Below are 20,862 nucleotides of genomic sequence, written 5' to 3'. Positions count from 1 at the left end.
GCCGCGGCAGAATTCCCTAGCGTTTTTGCTTGCATGTGAAATAGGCTTGAGTGAATATGGTACTTCCTTTTATTTGCGGGCAAACGTGCATCACATATCAAAATTTGAGCGACTGCTGCTGTTACACTCAGAAACAGGGTTTCTTTATTTTATCCTATGTCCGAGTGTCACACTTCCTGGAGGGCTAACACTTGGTCGGTATGCGGTTGCCTTTTCATTAGCTCTGTTCATGACTATCTGGTGTTCTCTTTTAAGTTTTAGTTTATACTACTGCACTTTGTAGGCGAGGGCTCTGCATTAATCTGAACTCTGGGCTCTTTATTGTGCAGCAGACTGACAAAGCATAAGTTTTCGCACTTTTTCTGCATTGATACATGGCAATACTAGCAGCCAGATCGAACCTACAGTGTGTGTTAGGCAGTAGACTTGTGTAACCACTGAACTACCGTCGTAGTACATCGGAGATCTCAATGTGAAACTTTCCCTTTAGTGTTTATTGCTTAAGCTGCTCTCATTCTGACCAGCAGGTACCATGGCCACCACGCAAAACAGGGCACATGCTCTGAGGGCTTGGTCGGTTGTGATTAGTAGCTTTGTGATGATAGTTTTACATCAAAGCTTTTCTGACTCTTGGTCTTGCCGCCTGCAGTGCACATAGTGCATCTGCACGGTCATGTCATAAATGTCATCATTGTCAACTTAACACCACCTTGCAAATGTAAATGTGACATTGGTGTACTATTTTAAAGGCCATTAGACGTAATATAATCAAGAGTGCAGTCTCTTCAAACAGATGGAAAAACTGTAGTTGGCTTGAAGCACAGAGGGCAATGTGTGGTGGCATTACTTTGTTTCATGTCTGCATGATCAACATGAGATAGATGCTGCCATCAGCATTGCTTTTTCAAGCATTTGCCTGGCGTGCCACTGGCAATGCGCTTTGCAGTGTTTGCAGCTTAAACTCATTTCGTAGAGAATCCTTGAAAGCAACATGTGCGTGGTGTGCATGTCAGAGTTTAGGCTGACAGTTTTAAGGTTTTGAAGCGTACTCAGAAGGGCTGCATGACATTTATAGGGCGCCTCTTTTTCTTGCAGCCCCAGTGGGACGCCGGTACTGCAGCTGCTCTCGTCTGGGATTTGTCTGCCGGACGGCCGGGCCGAGCTCTTCTCGAGCGAGGTGAACCTCTTCTGCAGCCTGATGGGCCACCTGCTGCTCACACTGCATGACGTGGAGTTCTACGAGTCACGTGAGCACATCTCTTGACCTGCAGTGATGAGAGGGAGACCTTTGTTGTGCAAAGAAGGGTGGAAGGGTCAGCAGGAGCAACAACACCTGGCCTGCTCCTACATCCTACATCCTACTCCGTTTCCTACATCAGGTGCAACACTGAAAGTTACGGAGCAAGTCTGCATGAAAAAGTAAAGGGAGGTGTTTTACTCCACGCTTGTTTTGTGGCAGAGTGGTCTAAAGGCAGGAAAAAGCGATAGCTTGTTGTCAGCAATAAGAGCGCATTTAATCAAGCTCATGACAAATATTTCATGTAATTCGAGCCTGCTTATAATGAACATGAGCATGACGCAGCATCCGTTCGTTATATCCCGAAGTTCTTCACTCGCGTCCCGCACTTCAGAAATGATGCCCTCGTCCGTGCACGGTTCCGCAGTGTCGGTGTCATCATCGACAGAAATAAAATCATTCCAACCAATGTCATGACCCCCCATGTCGGAGTCAACGACGCGCTGCCACAAATCGCCGCCAGGCTGGTCATCTTCCGAAGCATCAGACTGGGCATCAGACACTGTGCCGACGAAGCCGGCCTTGCGGAAGCAGTTCCTCACGCAAGTGGCCGCCACCTCCTCCTAGGCCGCTTTCATCATCTCTACCGCTGAATACAATGGAAATGTGCACGGTTTTCCCATCCGCTATCCCGAATTACAACCAGATTTGAACGAAGCCATCGAAACGTCCGCACCGCAACAAGAGAGACAAAAGCGCGCTATGGGGTAGACGTGCAATGCACACAGGCGGCAATCAAGCTAAAAATACAGACACACAGCGCCAGCGGAGAGACCAATGAGGGGCGTCCATGAGCGTCAGTGAAGCCACCTCTTGGCGCCCACGGAAGGCCTGCTTCACGGTGCGTGGCCTCCGCGATTAGCGGTGAAGCGGTTGGCCGCTGAGGCCACGCACAGATTTGCAAGAGAGTGAGGAGTGGGAAGCGGAGTTGCGAGGAGGGGTGAGGGAGGGCAATCTTGGAAGGCGTGTCGGCTGGGAAAGGGTAGCTCACTTGAGAGCGGCAGGAAATGGGGCGGGCAGTTCACCTACGATGAGGCTCGGGAAGGGAAAACATATCATGTGCCGGGTATACAAAGGGGTCGGAGGCAGGTTATTTCGCATTGCGGCACTGGGTTTGTGCCGTCCGTTCGCTGTAACCTATCAGAAGTGCTTAACGACATTCGTTATACGTGTGATTTTGTGCCATTGAAATAGCGTATATTTTGACGGTCACGCATGTCTTGTTCGTTATAAGCGAAAGTTCGTCTTAAGTGGTGCCGTTGTATGTGGGCTCGACTGTAATAAGCCTGCAGGCATAGCATTTACTGTTTTTCGCTTGCCGCAAGGAACGCACTACTATTTTATTGCGGATGTAGGCAGTACAAACAAGAGAGCTGGCTTTGATAGTGTTGCACCTTATGTATGATATGGAATGTAGTGCCCTCCTGTGATACTGCCTACCCGCAACTAGGTTTTTTTTTTTTTAGGCACCTTCGTGCTTCAACGTGTCAAAGGTTGCAGAACACATGGACGTCTTTTGCTCTTCCAGCCGAGGGCGAGGGAAAGCCGATACCCTTCTCGCGGAAGGAGTTGGTGGCAATGATCGCCCAGTTGCGCGAGCTCTGCCTGGGGCTCCTGGAGCTCTGCTTTCCTGACACCCGGATGGGACTCAACCAACAGCAGCAGCAGCAGTACATCAAGAGGCTCTGGAGGCCCATGTTCGAGGTGAGCAGTAATTCCACCTGGAGGTCTTCACTGGGGGAGTATTACTTGGCTGGGTGGTTTGGTTTGGTTTATGGGGGTTTAACGTCCCAAAGCGACCCAGGCTATGAGGGACGCCGTAGTGAAGGACTCCGGAAATTTCAACCACCTGGGGTTCTTTAATGTGCACTGACATCGCACAGCACACGGGCCTCTAGAACTTCGCCTCCATCGAAATTCGACCACCGCGGCCGAGATCGAACCCGTGTCTTTCGGGCCAGCAGTTGAGCGCCATAAGCACTCAGCCACCGCGGCCGCACTTGGTTGGGTGCATGCCTTCCGATTAAAAAGTAGGGGTGTGTGAACATTGAAATTTTTTAATGCGAATCGAGTGTGATTATGATGAAACAACGGCTTCCATAATCTGTTCAGTGTGAAAAATATTTCAAATAATGATGCACGGGCAAATGATATCGCTCGTTTTTTTGTTTGTTTTTTAGTATACTGTATGACCTTTGCAACTGAATTGAACAAAACTAAATACTTAAAAAAAAAACGTGATATGCACAGAATTGTATAACAGTATCCGACTACAGAATCTGCTATAGAATGCTATAGCATTGGTTCTGAATCTCTCAGCTCGCTTCATCTTTTCGAACTGTTCTCACACGTCTAGTGTTTCTTTAATGAAATCTAAACTTGGTCTGACTAATCTCGCAGTTCGTGGGAACATTTCACGCCTTAGTCTTTCCTGCAGGATTTTCTTTCCAGGTGGTCGAAATTTCCAGAGCCCTTCACGATGGCATCTTTCATAGCCTGAGCCGCTTTGGGACGTTAAACCCCCATAAACCATAAACCTTCATAATGAGATACTAAAACTGGAATTTTTTCTCCAGTCCCATCATACGTGTCATCACGTGTTGATCATCCGCGTCACGCTGCCATTCCAACTTATAAAACCAATGTGCATTTTAATTCTTTCTTACCGCAGACTAGCACTGAGTGGAACCACCTCATATTGCCTGCATTAAAGAAGAGTCATCCTTCAAGCCTCTTATCACCAAGTATATTGTAGAACAAGCATCATCATCATGATTTTTGCTCTTTGCCTGTACTTTTTCCTGCGTATATTTTTTTCTTTTTACACCCACCCCCTCTATGATGCCTTACGGGCCGTGAGGATATTGTAATAAATAAATAAATAAATAAGCAATTTGGGTGTGCTAGAAGAACAGTGTAAACGTAAGCGAGGGGAACGCATAATGGCGTCGGAAGGGTGAGCCTGCTTCTAAAAAGGAAAAGGAAATGACCAGTGACGGAGCAGACAGTGTCCCGAAGCAGCACGGGTTGAGGTTTGGTTGACCAGCAAATGCGCAAGCCGACAGCTGCCGTCGCCATGGGCGAACGGCAAAGCTCAGAAACCGAAACTATGCTGCCAGGCTATTGTTTGGTGTATCGACGGGGGCCCTCTGATAGTTGTCACGGATGTTACTACTCCCACTTAAGAGGCACTTGGGTTACAATACAGTATGCAAAATAGGCAAGATGTTTGCACAATCGCTTGTCCTATTGTGATATCTCAACTTGCCACTTCAAAAATGTCGTGCAGAATTCCGCAGGTGGGCTTTCTCACACATTAGAGTTGACCGAAACGAGATGGCGGTGCTGACAGGCAACAGCATGAATCCCATGGGTGTAATACATTATTAAAAGATAAAGAAAGACTGCTTTCTCTCATTGTGATTGTTCGAAACGAGTGATCGGCCACCTTGTTCTCATCAGGTGTCGTATGTGGGAAAGCCCACTTGTAGAATTGCGCACAATGTTGAGCCTAGCAGCGAAAGAATATGATCAGTCCATTCAATAAACGACGGAGAAGAAAGCGAACAGGACTTTTCTATTATTTTCCTGGCACTTTAAACTTGATAAGTGGGAAATGGTTTGTGTAATCGCTTTAGATGCAAGGTAAATTTTTAGTTAAATTTGCAGAGTGTAGAAGGAGGACAACGCACATTGTGCTGCTGTTGGGATTCGAGCTCCTGACCTCTGCATGTGAGACAAAAAAAGGCGCATGTTTTATTTTTCGCGTGTGGGTGTGCTTTTCTTATTGCACTTTTTTTCGCTTCCTTGCATGGCGCAGTGCGTGGTGTCTCTGCTGCGGCACCTGTATTCCCGAGACTCAAGGCGCCAATTCTGCCCCGAGGGCCACTGGGTCTCTCCCCGTACTGCCCACATCAGTCCAGACAGGGTGAGCCGAGCTGTGCTGTGTGCTGTTCTTTTTAGATGACACCTTTGCCGTGCCTTTTTGTGCCACGTGTGCAGTTGTGCTTCGTAAAACACTGTTTCTGCAAGGAATCAGCCACTGCTGTACAGTTAGCCTTAAATAAATTCAACACGAGGGGTACCACATATTCGACCTATGTGTTGTTGGAAGGAGTATAGACACCTAATTTTGGTGGCATGTTTTCTCCTCTACAGTGACGCGGAAGACACTACTATGCATGAATCACCATGTGATTCGCCTACGACCGCTAATTAATTTAAATCTAATTTTTTCTGTCGTGCTGTTCTAGTTTCGGTTTCAACAGCCGAACGATGGCTGTGACGTCAAAGAGTGTTTTTGTGTCACGTGAGGCATGGAAAAACATCCGTAAAATCGCTGCTTCACCGTTTTAATTTACTGCAGTGCTGAAACTAGCCTTCCTCAAGAGCAGGATTGGCAAAGAATATGGAAGCAGTGATTATATTGCCGTTTTTTTGTTTCACATGACCTAAGCACACATTGACGTCACAGACCTCATTCGGTTGTTGAAACCGAAACTGAAACAGCACGAAAAACAAATGTGATTATAAATTATTTAGCGTCGGAGAATATTATGTGGTAATACATGTACAATAATGCCTTACGCATCATTACAAACAACAAAGCACTCAGCCAAAAGTTAATGTCTACCATATGAATGCCTGTGAGGGCCGCAACCGTGTATGGGCCGCACCCTGTTTTCCAGAAGAAAATATTAGAAAAAAATAATATCCCTGTATGGGCCGCACCCAAACTTTCCACAGGACCCATGCAGGAATAGCCTTCGAAATGCACGTGCCGTAGACTCCGCAATCAGCTCCAACTGCGAGCAACGGCACGGTTGATTGCGGAGTCGACGCATGTGCACTGAACCTTCCAGGTGGTGCCCACAGATGGCACAGCTCATCATCATCATTGTCAACTTTTTCCTCCGCCGCGAGCTCCCGCTATCCATATTGGCATCAGTGTCACCTGCTCCGGCGTCTTATAGACTGTTTACAGAGAGCAATTTGCTCTGCCAACGACAGGTGGCGCCACTAGGATGGCCACCATTTCTGGCCTTCGGAGCAGTTGTTAGCAGCATCGGCGCGCAGTGCGAAATGCTGATGTGCAGCTTGTGTACGGACATCTACAGACTCTTAAACAACCCGGCTGTGATACGAATGTCATGCGTATATTTGAATTAATATCTAGAGCTAACATCCCTGTGGTCTAGTGTCAGAAAAATAGACGCACTTGTTGCATATGGGAAACCTCGCGACACAACTGCCGCCATTCTTTGAGGAGCTGTTGCAAGTTCATGCTGCTTTCAGGAAGAACAGAACGTTAATGTGTTGGTTCCAGGAAAAAAATAAACTATCGCAAACACCACGCGCCAGTTTATTTCAGCGCCAGCAGTAGCTGCGGGAATGCCAGAACGAGCGTACATGCCTGTAACCTTTCTCGCCTTAGAAAAACACTGATCCAATGCATCGATTAATTGGAGCTTTTTGAAACCTATTCCCATAAGTGTTTCCTGGGCGTTGGCACAGTGCTCACTAAACTGACACGCATACTTGGCGCTAGCGCGGTGGAAGCGGCAAGGGAGGATTTGCAAAGGTCCTCAGAGAAGGCACTTCGGCATGCAATTCTCTCGCCCATTGCAAAGCTCTACAGGAGTATGTTAATGGACGTGACAGCGGTAAAACTTATCATGACTGGACTTATTCTGGCTGGCTACATCTGCGGGTGATGAACTCCGGAGAATTTTCAGTTTTACTTAGCAAGAGAGCACCAGTCGAACAACGCCTAGCTTCTGAAGGGGCCCTTGAAAAACATCCGTATTGTTCCTTTGGAAGGCGGAATGTTAATGGAGGATAAAGTAAATACAGTAAAAGTTCGTTAATTCGAACTCGAAGGGGGACTGGAAAATTAGTCGAATTAAGCGAAGTTCAAATTATCGAATGGGTGCTAGAATGAGCGGTTATAGCACCCCACCGCGCGGGCAGAACCCGAAGCAGTCACATCTACACCCGTTACCGCGAGCTAGGCGCTGCTACATGTTTGTGGCGGGCATATTCTGAGAATTAAATTGATCCGGCCCTAATGGCAAATGAAATAAATTGATCGGTCAGTTATGCACCAGGAACAAGTACTACTGGAATGCATTCGCGTGAGCAGCGAGCTTTAGTGCTGGAATATATATGACGCTATTTATGCTCCAAAACACTTATTTACGGCGAAGGGCGGTCAAAATTAAAAGTAATTGGCGAAGTGCATTTCCTTGCGTTTTTTCTGCCGAGAATCCATCAGCATCATCTGCAGGTTGCCCAAAGCTCCTGCTCAACGTCAGAGTTTGCATTGACAGAGAAGTGGCGTGCTGCAACATCGAGCGCCGACGATACCAACAATACTTCATGTGTGGCGGTGGCATAGTCTCGTCGCCGCTGTCGGACTCATCACTGTCGGCTGTTCTCACTGCATGTGAGCACTGCGATGTATGCTGGGAGCATGCAGCCTCAATTATATCGGCATCACTCGAAGGCTCCAACATTTCCATGCTGCTGTCCACGTAGCTTGCGCTCGCGGCACCAAGAAAATCCGCCATCGCCTGAACCGCCATACTCCGTTGTTTACATCACGTGATCGTGACCCCTGGAACAGCTCAGCGGCACGGGCGAGTGCTCCGGCAGCGAAAACCTGCCACGGCATGCACTGGAACACGGGCTCCGTGAGCCGCGTGCACTCATTTCTTTTTTCTTTTCTATTGTTTTACATCTCTCGCAAATTTGGTGTGTGTTTTACAGCCAAATCTCGATATAACGAATTTCAAGGGACCACCGAAATTCATTGATTATTTTGAAATATCGTTAAAGTGAAAATCGCATAGAGTAGCGCCAATAATTAGAGATCACCTACCTCAGCTCTACAGCAGCGGGTACGCCTGGAAATAGTCATTTCCGGCCAACAAATACACGGTTGAACACACACATTTATTTGAAAAAAATCAGTTATCTTTTTCTGCTTTGTAAAGGACAAACAGTGCAAGACAAACGACTCGATGTTGTCGACTTTCTTGTGTACCGCCTCGAGCACACTGACAGAAGCTCCAAGGAAGACGCGCACATTCCCAATAGCATTCAAGACATCGGAGCTTGAGAAGCAGTCGTCTGGACGATCAGCGATCTCCGCCTCCACGTTGTCGTCGTCACTGCCATCCTCCGGCTCGTGAACGCCGCTCATGATGTCCTCGGTTGTTAGCTCCGCCGCCGTCCACGCAGCCATGTCACACTCGACGTAATCATCGAATGTGTCCGAAGGGTCTATGGAGAGATTTTCTTGTGCCTCCTTCCACAACTCGCTTGCGTTGTCGTTGTTTTCGTATTCGCGATCTTGCGGATGGGCTGGTGTCTTCAGTAAACCTGCCTTCCTCCAGCAGTTTCGAATGGTGGTAGGACTGACCTTCCACCACGACTCGGTGAGCATCTCCGTGATCTGCTTGACGTTTATTGCTGTTCGCTGGTTCATTCGAAGGTTAATCAGCAGCCGCTAAACTAGGCGCCTTTGAAATTCTGTCTTCACGCTCTTAATTATCCCCTGATCCAGCAGCTGGAGTAGTGAAGTGCAATTCGGGGGCAGGCGCTCGAGGCGCACATTTGTCAATCGAATGTTCACAAAATGCGCGGAGCAGTTGTCAACAATCATCAGGATTTTCTTGCCTTCCTTCTTCATTTCGCTGTCGACCTTGAGGAGTCACTCAGAGAAGATATCGCGCGTTATTCAAGCACGGCTGTTGGCTCGGTAGTCACACGGCAGCGACAATACATTTTTCATGCAACGAGGTTTTAAATATTTCCCGACGACGAGAGGTTTGAGCTTCTTCATGCAAGTTGCATTACAGGCGAAAAGCACGGAAATGCGAACGTTCAATTTCTTCCCGCCTTTGCACTTCATGCCCTTAAAATGCATCGTTTTCTCCAGGAGGAGCTGATAGAAGCACGCGGTTTCATCGGCGTTAAAAATATCGTCCTCGGAGTAAGATTGCACTATTTCTTGAAAGTGGCCGTTTGTCCACACAAGGTCCGTTCGATTCGCCTGCACTCCCTGCACCAGTTCTGTAAAGTTCCGCAGCGGTGCCGCGAGCGTGCAGCGCCAGTTCCAGCAGTTCAAGTGCTGCCTACTTCCAAAACGAATGGTCGAGTGCAGGCCTGGTCGTCGGCTAGCCTTGGTGTCGCCACCAAATTGCAGCCAGCAGCGTGGCGCCCAAATCAACGGCCGCCAACATCCTGAACCGCGTGAAGAATTTTCAAGCAGCACATCGCAGCGAAGTGTTGCCATGAATCAGTCTCGATGCAACCTTGCGGCAGCTAAGCGAAACGCACGTGTGTTCTTTTACTGAACACGACTGAGGTGCACGCGCGCCGACTTGCATGCTAAGCAGTTGTTGCAACAACGTGCATCATGCGCTGCATGCACGTGTTTACTTTTTAGTTAACATAACCGGCTTCGAGTACTAATATAACTTTATTAGTAGAAAGGATTGATAGACGCCGGTTGCGGGTACGTCGAGCGCTATGGTCGAGAGATGCAAGGTGCCGGCGAGGGCCGCCGTCCCCACCTCCGTTGTCGCCTTCTCGGGTGGCCACTCACGTTCCATGAGAGTCGGCGGGCCCGTGTGAGGCACTGTTGTCATCGACGAGTGGAATAATTTGAGTATGTCCGCCGTTTATCGCAAAGCGCAAGCCATCGTCGCGCAAGCCGTCGTCTGCTTCCATGGCGGCTGCAGCTGCACCATTTCGGCACCGACCATTGAGGAGGTGCACAGTTTTCCTGCACTTTCCTGAACTAGACCTGCACAACGTCTGCACTTTTTTTAAACGAATGGCGAAGTGCAGCACCGCGAGAACCAGTTCACGAAGTGCAGGCGAATCGAACGGACCTACAGTGGCACCCTCCACGTCCACTGCTTTTTCTTCTCCGGTGGCCGTCTGCCAGCTGATCCCATTTCTCTGACGAAAACGGTAGAGCCACCCGGCACTTGCTTCAAGCGCTGCGGCGAATTCCCGTGCTTTTTCCTATAGCATTGGCCCCAGCACTGGCACACCTTGCAATCTGGCATCCTTGAACCACGTTGAATCGTCCTTGAACCATCCTTGAACTACTGCTTGATCGATGTTTTGAAAATTCCCGAGCCGCAGCCGTTTCCTGCTTGGAGCAACCTGAGACCCCCGGCGAAGCTCAACTATTTTCGCACGGTCCTTCAAGATGGTTGCAATGGTCGACGGCGACACTCCAAGCTCCTTGCTCACGTCGATCTGCATTTTCGAGGGCATCAATGTCCCAAAGAATGACGACATTATCCTGCAGCGAAAACTGCTTTCACTTCTTTTTGGTTGGCACCTCAGAATTCATCATCGTCCGAGGGGCAGAGTGATCGCGCGGCAGCCGAATATCAACACGTCCTCACCAACCTGAGAGAGACAACGGTGCGGACGCTTCGCAGGCTCAGATTAGGGCGCAAGAAAAGGTAGGCGTAGTTACACATTCCACCGGCACATTTGGATTTGGCTACAAAACCAGTACCTCGTTTCCCCAGACGTGGCCTCTGTGATTGGCTCCGGCAGTGCTGCCGGAGCCGATTGCGAAGGCCACGCCCTCGATCGGTTCCGAACTTGCGGCTTTCCTTTCTGTGGTGTATGTAAATTCGTAGTAATGAGGTATCTAACTTGAGTGACGGCAATAAAATTGCAGTCGTTATTCTGAATTCTTCGGTATTTTGAAATTTGTAGTACTGAAAAATGTTTACATTGAAAGCATAGGCCTTCGGAACGGGATTTTTGAAATGTTAGTAATTCTGAAAAAATCGTTAATCTGAGGTTTGTTGTAACGAGATTTGACTGTACTCGCTATGGGTCCACTTCTATCTACGAGGAGTGGGGTCAACCAGTGGCTCCTAGTTCGAATTAACCGTAGCGGCTGCCAACTCGTTCGAATTATCGGGTTTTTTCCCCCATTGAAATACACAGGGCTGTGCCGGGACACGGACGTCAGTTCGAATTAACCGTAAGTTCGAATTAATGAGCTTTTACTGTATCTGAGAAATTGGCCACCGATCAAATGCACACGAACGCGCACATTCGGTAGTAAGTCACGTGCACAGTGCTACAGATTTTCCTCCTTCGGCAAAAATACCGAGCTCTAAAAAGCAAGCTTTCAGAAATTGTCCCACTTTTAATCTGCAGTTCAACATTAAATTATGCGGTCCACAAATAGCATTAGGCAGTGAATTGACTGAATAAATATAAACGCGCAGGTAGCTGACCACGGTTTGTTGGCACATTCGAGCCGATATGCGGGCAGTCTAAAGGAGACGAGTAAATGAGCTCGTTGAACCAAACATTTTTCAGTACCAACACGTTCTATGCGCGCTCACACTAAGTGTTTGTGGCGTCCGACAGCTCTTTATTCACAGCGAGGGCCGGAGGACCGTCTTGCAGCCGGGACACAGCATGCAGGCAGCCGTCGAAACGAGAAGGCCCGAAGGCCGGCGATGGCGGAATGGTCTCGTGATCAAATATGACGGTGCCCATGCTCCCGCACTGTAAAGCGTCTATGGCTGTCAAAGGCATGGGAGTTGTGGTTCACCGCAGTTGTGGCTTTCGTGTGCGGCCGCGAAGCGTTGTAGTTCTAGCACTTTTAGCACGATAGGCAGGCACCTCAATAGCTCCACGGCTGGGAGTTTGCTGTTGAACATGGCAAGTGTGCGGCGGGCAGGAAATTTGACGTGGCCTGGAAGTGCGTCCGACGATTGTGCAACCAAAAGGATGCACTGAGGAACACAAGCTGCAAAAAAGCACGCTTTCCGCGAAAACCCTTGCAAGTTTCTCGAACTGGAAGAAGAGCTGCTCTGCTAGGTGATGGAAGTGCGGGACAACGGCTATGCGTTGACTGTGGACGTGCTGCGCGACTTCTTGTGGGATGAGCGTGCACCAGAGCACAGCACCAGCTCGGAGTCGGAATCCACCGCGAGTGGCGATTGAATGTAGCCGCTGATTTCCTGATTAGTGTGTTTTTACTTTAAAGGGACTATGCAATGAATAAAAAGTCGCTTGTAAATGTTTTCAATTCTTAGAAATGACGCTGAGAAGCATTCACACTAAATATGAGTCTTCGGAACTGAGCCGGCAATTTATAATGAATTTTTAAAAACCATGTTTTTTAAAATTTGCAGGCCGATTGGTGTGCTCGTAGTGACCGATTTTGAAACTAAAATCATGAAAAAAGACATCACTGTACCCATGACGTCACCAGTCCACCACACGCTCTCATTCGCTGCAGCCACGACGTCACGGGCACGCTTCCGGTAGCCGTGAAATTCGTCCGCTCGTGCCGCCGCACGACCCTTTCGGGCAAGCGCGGGCCAGGGCATTGCCTTCGTGCACATGGTTTCAATTTTCCTCTGCCGTCTCCTTCTGTCGGGAGTCCCGGTGCCACTCGCACGGCTCTTCGTGGGCACGCATAGGGCTCGATGCCCATCGTGGCCGTAAGAGCAGGCAGTCGCGCCTCGAGATTCTGGGTCCATTACTGCTAACTACAACAGACGACAAGCAGAGAAGCCCGACACGCGCCGCAATTACGCCACTGACGCTGCTGCTGGGGTGCTAGGAGCAACAACCGGAAGTAGCAAAAGGAACGTCAACGGATGACGTATTCATGGGTGGAGCCCAGTCCCAGAGCTGTTTTTTTTATTTTTGTCTGGTGCCCCGCGTGTACGAGTTGAAGGGGGAGAGGAGGAGCGTAATTTTTAATCGTCTATATCTTCGGTGTTATTGATGCTAGCTTAAAAATTCTTGCATTGGGGTGACGAGTGATGAAATGCCTAGGTCTCGTCTGCTTTACGTAATCTCAAGTAATTTATTGCATAGTCCCTTTAAATTTTTTTTTTTTTTTTGCAGATCGTGTGTATGGGCCGTACCACGAAAATTTGCCCTCATGTCTGAAAAAAAAATGCGGCCCTTACACACGTTTATATCGTATACTCCTAGTGGTCTTAAAATGAGTTTTTCTTATAATCAGTATATACTGTAAAAGATCGTTACTTCGAACTTCAGGGGACCAGAAAAAATGTAGTTAGGCCATCACTTGTAAAGAGAAACTCAAGTGCTGGAGTTTATGTGGTGGGATTACCGAGTACCTCCTAAAGCCTATTTTTTAATGCCTTTCCACAGCTGGCAGTACTTTGATGAAAGCATTGTTTCTTTACACAAAACCCTCTTATTTTGAATGTTACTGAAAGTCTTAGTTGAAAGTGCAGCGGATGTATGTGCATGCATTACTGTGCAATGTTGCTATGTGTAGTGTATAGTATTACTGCGTGTATTTACTTAGTATGATATTACTGTTCATGGTGTTGCTGTCCGTACTCTGGACATGGCTCTTTGAGACGAAAAAATCGTGAACAAAATCTGTTTTGAAAATCTACAACAAACATTCGTTTAATTCGCCATCTTGTGAATCAGTATTATGGCCGCAGGATCAGTTTATAACATCATTGTGAGCTGAATTTCATGCAAAAACATTTTCTCATAATACCCATTTTTTATTTCTTGCTATTTTGCAGCAGCAATATCACAGCCTTCAAGGCAGGTAGAACCATAAATTTTATTGTGGCATGTAGCTAAGAGTGCAAAGCACACAATGTTAGGAACGGATTTTGGAATTTATGCTTTAACATTTCGGAGTCGTGCTCTAGATCAGACAATAACATACCTACATATTTGTACTTTGATTTGCTATAACATCAATAATATTTGTTACATCAAAAAAGTACTCCTAACATTGTATTCCTTATGCTTTCCTAGTACCTAGCCATAAGTCAATATCAATTTATTTAGTGCGGTTACTTTTTTGTTATTTGAATTTATTTCTACAAATTAGGAGCCGTCAATTTAATTTTCTTTATAACTAATTGGCCTATTTAAGAAAAAAAAATATTTGAAATCAGTGCAAGAAACTGAATAAGAATAGACCAAGTTTGGTCAAAATATTTAAAAATAGCTTTTAGAGCTATGTCCCCCTAACATAAGCACTGCAAGGCAATACGCAACCCAGCCTAGCTGCCCTGTCGTCTGACTGAGGAATTATCCTTACCCAGGTGGTGAACTGGAACCTGGAGGTTCTTCGGCTACCAACATGTGGCGCTGCTGCACTGACTAGGAAACAGCTCGGTATGTTACTTGGTATTGATGCTATTTCAGCTAGAGCAAAACGGAGGCAGGGTGCACCGTATCTACTTGCATTATGAGCACCTTTTTCTTCCCAAAAACTTTCAAAATTTGGTGTATGCGTTCCGTACGCGGGGTAAAATAGTCTGAAATAATTTGAAAGGGTAAAAATGGGACAAAAAATAAGCTGGTCGAGTAAATACTACATCCGGTACGATTCAGCGAAAAAGCAGCGGCAGTCAGCAGCCAAGGCGACTTCTCCGCGGTGCAGTTACGCATTGGGGTGAAGCATCCTAAACGGCGGTGATGCACGAACGTGTGTGCGGGCCGAGCTTGAGGGCATGCGACGTGAAGAGCAGGTACGCAGCTGTAGACAGCTGCCAGTAGTGCATAATTGGGACGGGGCGAATTATCCGCAAGCGGTGGCAATGAGTGAGCTCAGCCTGGGGGCAAATGTGCAATTACATCCCTCATTATAACGAAGTCAGTGGAATGGCGTAAATATTCGTTTTAAACGGTAATTCGATATATACGACCACCCGAGAAAATCTAAAACAGTTGAGCTTTAATTGCGCTGCAACTGCGAGGAAGTCAAAATACAATGTATTCAGTGAAGCAAAACTTTATTCAATTGCAAAAAAGGCTGTGAGCGTTGGCTGTTTCATGTTCTTATCGGGCGCGTGCACATTGTATGAGGCCACGGTCACCGCCCATGCATTCCACCATCGGGGTATTTCAAATCGCGAAGGCAGTGGCCGCTTTTATAGGGATATCTCGCAGGCAGTGGCCTCTTTTATAGAGGGGGGGGGGGGGCCTAACGGAAGACTACAAAAGTATCGCACTGGGAAGCGCCGCAAATGCCGTGGCTGGAGTCTGATGTTGTGTTTGTTGTGCTCAAAAAACTATTAGCCGCTCATTGTGGGTACGCAGCGCGATCATGAAAACGGAACGGTTTTACAATAGAGGCTTCGCATGATTACTGGGCAGATCTTTTTCCCAGTGTGTACAGCTGTGAAGTTTGCAATTGAGTTTTTCAATGCACCGTTGTCGACGAAAATGTGCTAATTCTACGGTTCGAGTGCCAGTGTTCGCGCAGCGCCGCATCCGTGCCGTTGACAAATGTCTAAGAACAAAGTTCAATGACCCCACCACGCATTTAGACAGTTTGTCTAGTTGTACGGCGCGAATCGAGCATGACCGGCTCGAGGAAATCACCGGAGAAACACCATGGTTGCGTTGACCCACTATTTGACAGCCTGACTCGCTGCTAGCGACGCTCGGATTTTTCGTGTTTTCGGCAAGTTATCGGTCGATTTGCGCTGTCAAAAGTGCAACAAAGCTAGGGGCGGTGTTTTACTGCGATACAGGCCAATTATGGTAAGTGGCAAACAAATTTTTAAACCGGCTTCTTCAAAGTCATCGTCCCTCCTCGCGTCGAAAACGACTAAGGGCATGCGACCAGCAGTCGCTTGAGACCAGGCAGCAGCTCGACAACACCGTTGTTCACACTTGCCAGTGCGACCTTCGAGAATGACGTTGTTCGCGCGCTTTCGAGAGCTTTGGCTGATGTGAAACGGTTAGGCTTAGCGACGACTACAGCAGCCAGGGAGCAGCCCAGTTCATTGCCCGGCGCATCTGCGGTCGGTGTCGTTGCCGGAAGCTCAGCTCGCTCACGACTCGCCAGTGTGAATGGGCTCATAATTGGAGGGACACTTCTTTTGTACTTTTTGGCACGTTTCAGCGCCAGAAGTGCTCTTTAGAGCGGTAAAATTTTGCTCATCGTGCGCACCCCATGGGATGCTATAGCGCAAGTCTGCCCACGGTCTTTTGGTCAATTTTCGGCATCCAAGAGACCGCGGTTTCCTGACATCGCAAAGCATCACGAAAACTTTATTTTCGTGTGGATTCTATGATGGGGGACGCCAGCGATGCGATTGCGGCCGATTCGAGCGCGCTGCACCATGGAATTTGACAGCTTCCGTTCACTTTGCTGTAAACAGCTGGGGGCATTCGGCACTCGCTTGGTACCCGTTACTAGGCAGGTCATCGCACGTAGGTTTGGTACTTTTGTGGCCTGTTCTGTGCCTGCATGAAAGTGATTCGTCGGCGGTATTATTTTCACACTACAGGCGCAAAAGGGTCGCAGTTGCTCGGCGATGATGCCTCCGCTTGCCACTTCGCCCTGAGCTGGTCAAGCTTTTCGTGCGATTCGAGTAATGTGGGTTTAAATGCGTGCATTTGGGTCGGGACCGGAAGAAATTTCGAATAAAGTGATATTTCGAGTGAAGTGATTTTGTTATAACAAGGGATTACTGTACATGCCAGAGTGTCTTTACCACAATGCATAATTGCTATGAGGTGAAGCATTCTAAAAACTGTGGCTGTGCACAACAACAAAGAGACCCACCCGCTTTCTTCTTCTTTCCCAACACCAGACCAGATAGGTAGCGAGGCTTCTTTCATGCTAAGGACAATGCAAATGTGGATAGAAGCTTACAGCTACATGTAAAGATCTCTTTGCTAAATGATATCCTACTGGCTATCACGTTTGCCTGTGTGTTATCGATATGTCATGTAGGTGAACATCCTAACTTCAGGAACCAGAAAACAAAAATATGGATGGGGTGTCGTGTCGGTCAGCCTTCACGATCTCCAAGCTGCCAACATGTGATTATGATGAGTGGGACTGCATATAACGTATCAGAATTAGAATAGCTCTGTGAGAAACTTGTTACCGTAGACAGCTCAGCTGCATGCTAAGTGTGGCAGTGCTTCATTTCTTGGAGCTTGCAAGAGAAGACATGGGACGTGTAAGTGACTTCATTTTGTTCTATTAAAAAGTGTGGCTGGGGTCATTTATCGTACTTCGGCGAGATCTAAGATGACAACTCAATTAAGGGGGGACGCAAGTCTTGTTCAAAAAGTGCAAAAATTTCGATTTTGCAAAAACATCATATTCAAGATCTATGCATTCAAAGGTACCTGCCTAAAAATTTTCAAGGCCTAATTCAACCTTCAGTTACTAAAAAATTATATATTTCGTGCCTACAAAAGCAGAAATCGCGATTTTGGATCGAAATGCGGCAGAACTTCGCACCCGTTGCTTCCCAAGACTGCGTCGCCGATGGCCGTCATCTTTGTTTTTGAAAACTAGACCCCTTCCCCCACATTCCGGTATTACTTGCTGCTGTGAAATATTTTTGGAACGTCCACATTGCGCTTTTTTTTTTTTTTCAGACCTCTACAGTCACCTTCGAGTGGCTGGCACGCACACTTCAAATGTGGTTTCCTCAGCTTTGGTTTTTTGCCAATGTGACTAGCCTTACGGAAGTTTTTGTTATGTTTTTATGGTGCAATTTCAATTAATCTTATACCGTTGAATTTAGAAAGAACTAAACTGTGAAGCTATGCTTTTTTGGCTGAGTCGAACTGTATTTCATAATTATTGTGCTTAGACATAACTGAACATTTTTATATGATGATGCAATGCAAAAACAGTATATTTAGGATACCTCCAGATGGCAGGTCTTTGGCTTTGTCTCCATTTTAATGGGAACCAAAAATTTTAAAAGAAAGTATCTTAATAACCCATAATAATTTAACTAATAAGGCTTGTTATTTTAGTATATTATGAGAACTAATTGAACTTTACTGAAGCTAATTATATTTTTGAAAACAGGAGGAAGAAACGCATGTGCATACCTAATTTCATTACAGTATCTTTTATAATAAAAATTTTCATTTCAAGACCTGCGTCTTCCTTTAAATGCTGCCAAGAATGGTTGCTGTCATTGAGGACGCAGGGCTCGCTTCATGGCTGAGCTGTGTAGCAACTGGAAGCAGTTTTGCTTGTGGGCATGGTTGCTCAAACTTCAGTTTGGGCAGTCAGGGTAATGGGTAAAGGGTGCTGTCAGCATCGATCTTAATGTGTGTGTGGTCAGCTCACTGCAGGGCTGTGTGCTTGTCATCGGGTCTTCCTTATGTCAGAATCTTTTGCGCACTTTCTTGGAGAAAGGGGTCACATGGCACCTTTTTTCGATGGCAGTGGTGTGTTTAATTCTCATTATGATGCTGCGCCGTTCTCAACATTACAGCCTCCACAAATGTCTTGCTGCCTTTTTACGTGGGAAACAAATGGGCACCGTTTACAAATAACAGTTGGCTATTAATTTAAGCATTAATTATGGGACATGTGGTTTTGTATGACCCTGCTGCAGATCCCAGGGCAAGGTCTACCACCAACTACTGTCCCAGTAGAATGTTTTTTACATTTCCAGGTACGGCTCGTACAAGGGTTTGACTCCTAAAGCGCGAAATAACATTGTACAGGCAGTTTCCATTACCGATTTAGTTCCCAGTGCAAGATTAGTTCAGCAGGGGCCGCTGGGAAGCAAGTAGACTGAAAAAAATGGCGACTTACTCGGCAGCATTCCCGACCACCATTTGCCCTTCAAAGAGGGACACGGCTTTCAAATCGCGAAAATCTCTGGGAAAAAATCAAATTTTAGGAAACACTACATTTCGTATTTGTGAGGCCTAATTATATCCCTAAAAAGTTTACCCGAAAACAACGCAGAAATGGTTTTTTGTGACCATAGGTACTAAAAACTGGTTGAGATCTCCGTGAAAATGACAGTTTCCTCAAAGTGCTTTTTGGCATGACTGCCCTGCTTGCAGAAAGCATAGGATGACAATCGTTTCTTGGATTTTCGTGCTGTTTGTTGCACTGTGTTCCTTGATGAATTCTTCATTCAGTGACGTTCCTATATTTTATAATTACATTCTCGTTTCTTCACTCTGTCGCTAATTTGACATGACAGTAATGAGTGCATTATGCAGGCACAGGTATAATGTTCTGTATAGGAAAAGGTCAGGTTGATAAAAATATTTGGAGAATTTCACAGCATGAACGATTCCTTCGGCTAAAATTTGAGTGACTGTAGGCTGCTACCATGTTTTGTTCTCACACCAGGTTTTCTGCATGTTTGGTATAGCTATCAAGCACATAAAGATTTATAATGTCAAAACTTCTCAAGGTATGTAAGTGAAAATTTGTATTCATTAATGTCACAACTTCTCAAGGTATATAAGTGAAAATTTGTATTCATTTAGTGCATTTCTCAATAAGTGTGCCAAATTTCATCGTTCTACGACAAAAATTTAAAAATTTCACCCCCGAAAGCCATGAGAGGGAGATGCGACTTTCAACGCAATCTTTCTTATTTTCTGATGCATCTTGATGAATATTTTTTCTTGGTAGTAATGCTTCCTAACTTGGAGTACACAAAATATTAGCATTATTATCCGAAGAACTGTTTTTTTCTACAGTTTTTCCTCGTGTACTCCTTGTGAAAGCGTACAGACTAGACAGAATCATGTTAGAAGTCTGCTTCAACATTCGCGGGATTTCTGAATGTATGCTGCAAGTCATGAGACATATTTTTTTCTCCGATACAAAATGTTTGCTTGTCATTTTTTTGCGGTGTACCTAGTTGCCGTAGTCATGTTATAAACTAGGGACAAAATATCATTCCAGGAATTCACAATTCTTCAACCTCAAGAAATAAGATTGTCATCACATGTGATGTGGTTAAGGGAGTGCAAGAAAACAAAGTCAAAATAGACAAAACTACCTTGAAGAAATCAGTTCCAAAAGGCAAGCAACAGCCCAGATAACCAGTGTTGAGAAATAAAAAAGCTGAAATTAGAGCACCATATTATTACTTCTCCAGAGGGCACAAAGGTTGTAGTAGCCCTTGGCGTTGTTTTGAATGCAGCTTTTCTTGGGTATCTGGAGTTTGGCCTTGTGTGCTCTTCATGACTCCTCTCCTATCTTCGCATGGCGTACTTTTCGGCTGCTTGTGCTGTATATTGTTGTGCTATAGCAACGGCATCCCAAGAGCTCGGCTGCGATCAAGCCATTTTCCGCAGATGCACTACCAGTGGAGTACGAGATGCTCAGATGCGCGTCCATGACACCCTACGCGATAAATTTACTCGCAGCTGCCAGCAGAGAGGTTTTCTCACCATTCATGGTCATTGGCAGCTCTCAGTTGTGGCTGACATAACAATTAGCCATTGCCCAAATTAATATAACACAAAATGAGCAAGTGTGGCTTGTCGAGCACAAGACTAGACACAGTGTCATCAGCATCAGCCGTTTGCTAGGCGAAATCGCGGAGTGTCCATCTTGAGACTTTTGCTTTTTGCATGCTTACTTTGCAGTCGAGCTGAGGTGCCAGTTTTGAAGATGAAGAAGCAGGCTTTTCGCTGAGCCAAAGATACTGTTGCTCGGTCACAGTGCCTCAAAGATACCTGGGTTAAAAAAATGCCTACTATTTTTTGAGCATCTCAAGCACCACTGCAGTTGAAGAAACAAC

General features: G+C 46.4%; 1 protein-coding gene across 3 annotated transcripts in view; it reads left to right on the top strand.

The window, feature by feature from the left end:
• LOC144110657 (ubiquitin-protein ligase E3C) overlaps positions 1–20,862 on the top strand; it is a 75,087-nt gene that overhangs the window by 32,296 nt on the left and 21,929 nt on the right. For all 3 annotated transcript variants that reach the window (XM_077643714.1, XM_077643713.1, XM_077643712.1), the window contains exons 10-13: positions 1,096–1,247; positions 2,826–3,001; positions 5,118–5,225; positions 14,413–14,485. In XM_077643714.1, the coding sequence (XP_077499840.1) occupies positions 1,096–1,247; positions 2,826–3,001; positions 5,118–5,225; positions 14,413–14,485 (509 nt within the window). The remainder of the gene's footprint in view (positions 1–1,095; positions 1,248–2,825; positions 3,002–5,117; positions 5,226–14,412; positions 14,486–20,862) is intronic.

This window comes from Amblyomma americanum, chromosome 11 (genome assembly GCF_052857255.1).
Source record: "Amblyomma americanum isolate KBUSLIRL-KWMA chromosome 11, ASM5285725v1, whole genome shotgun sequence".
Lineage (NCBI taxonomy): Eukaryota > Metazoa > Arthropoda > Arachnida > Ixodida > Ixodidae > Amblyomma > Amblyomma americanum.
Note: the sequence above shows the minus strand (reverse complement) of the source record. Positions and strands in the feature narration are given on the sequence as shown.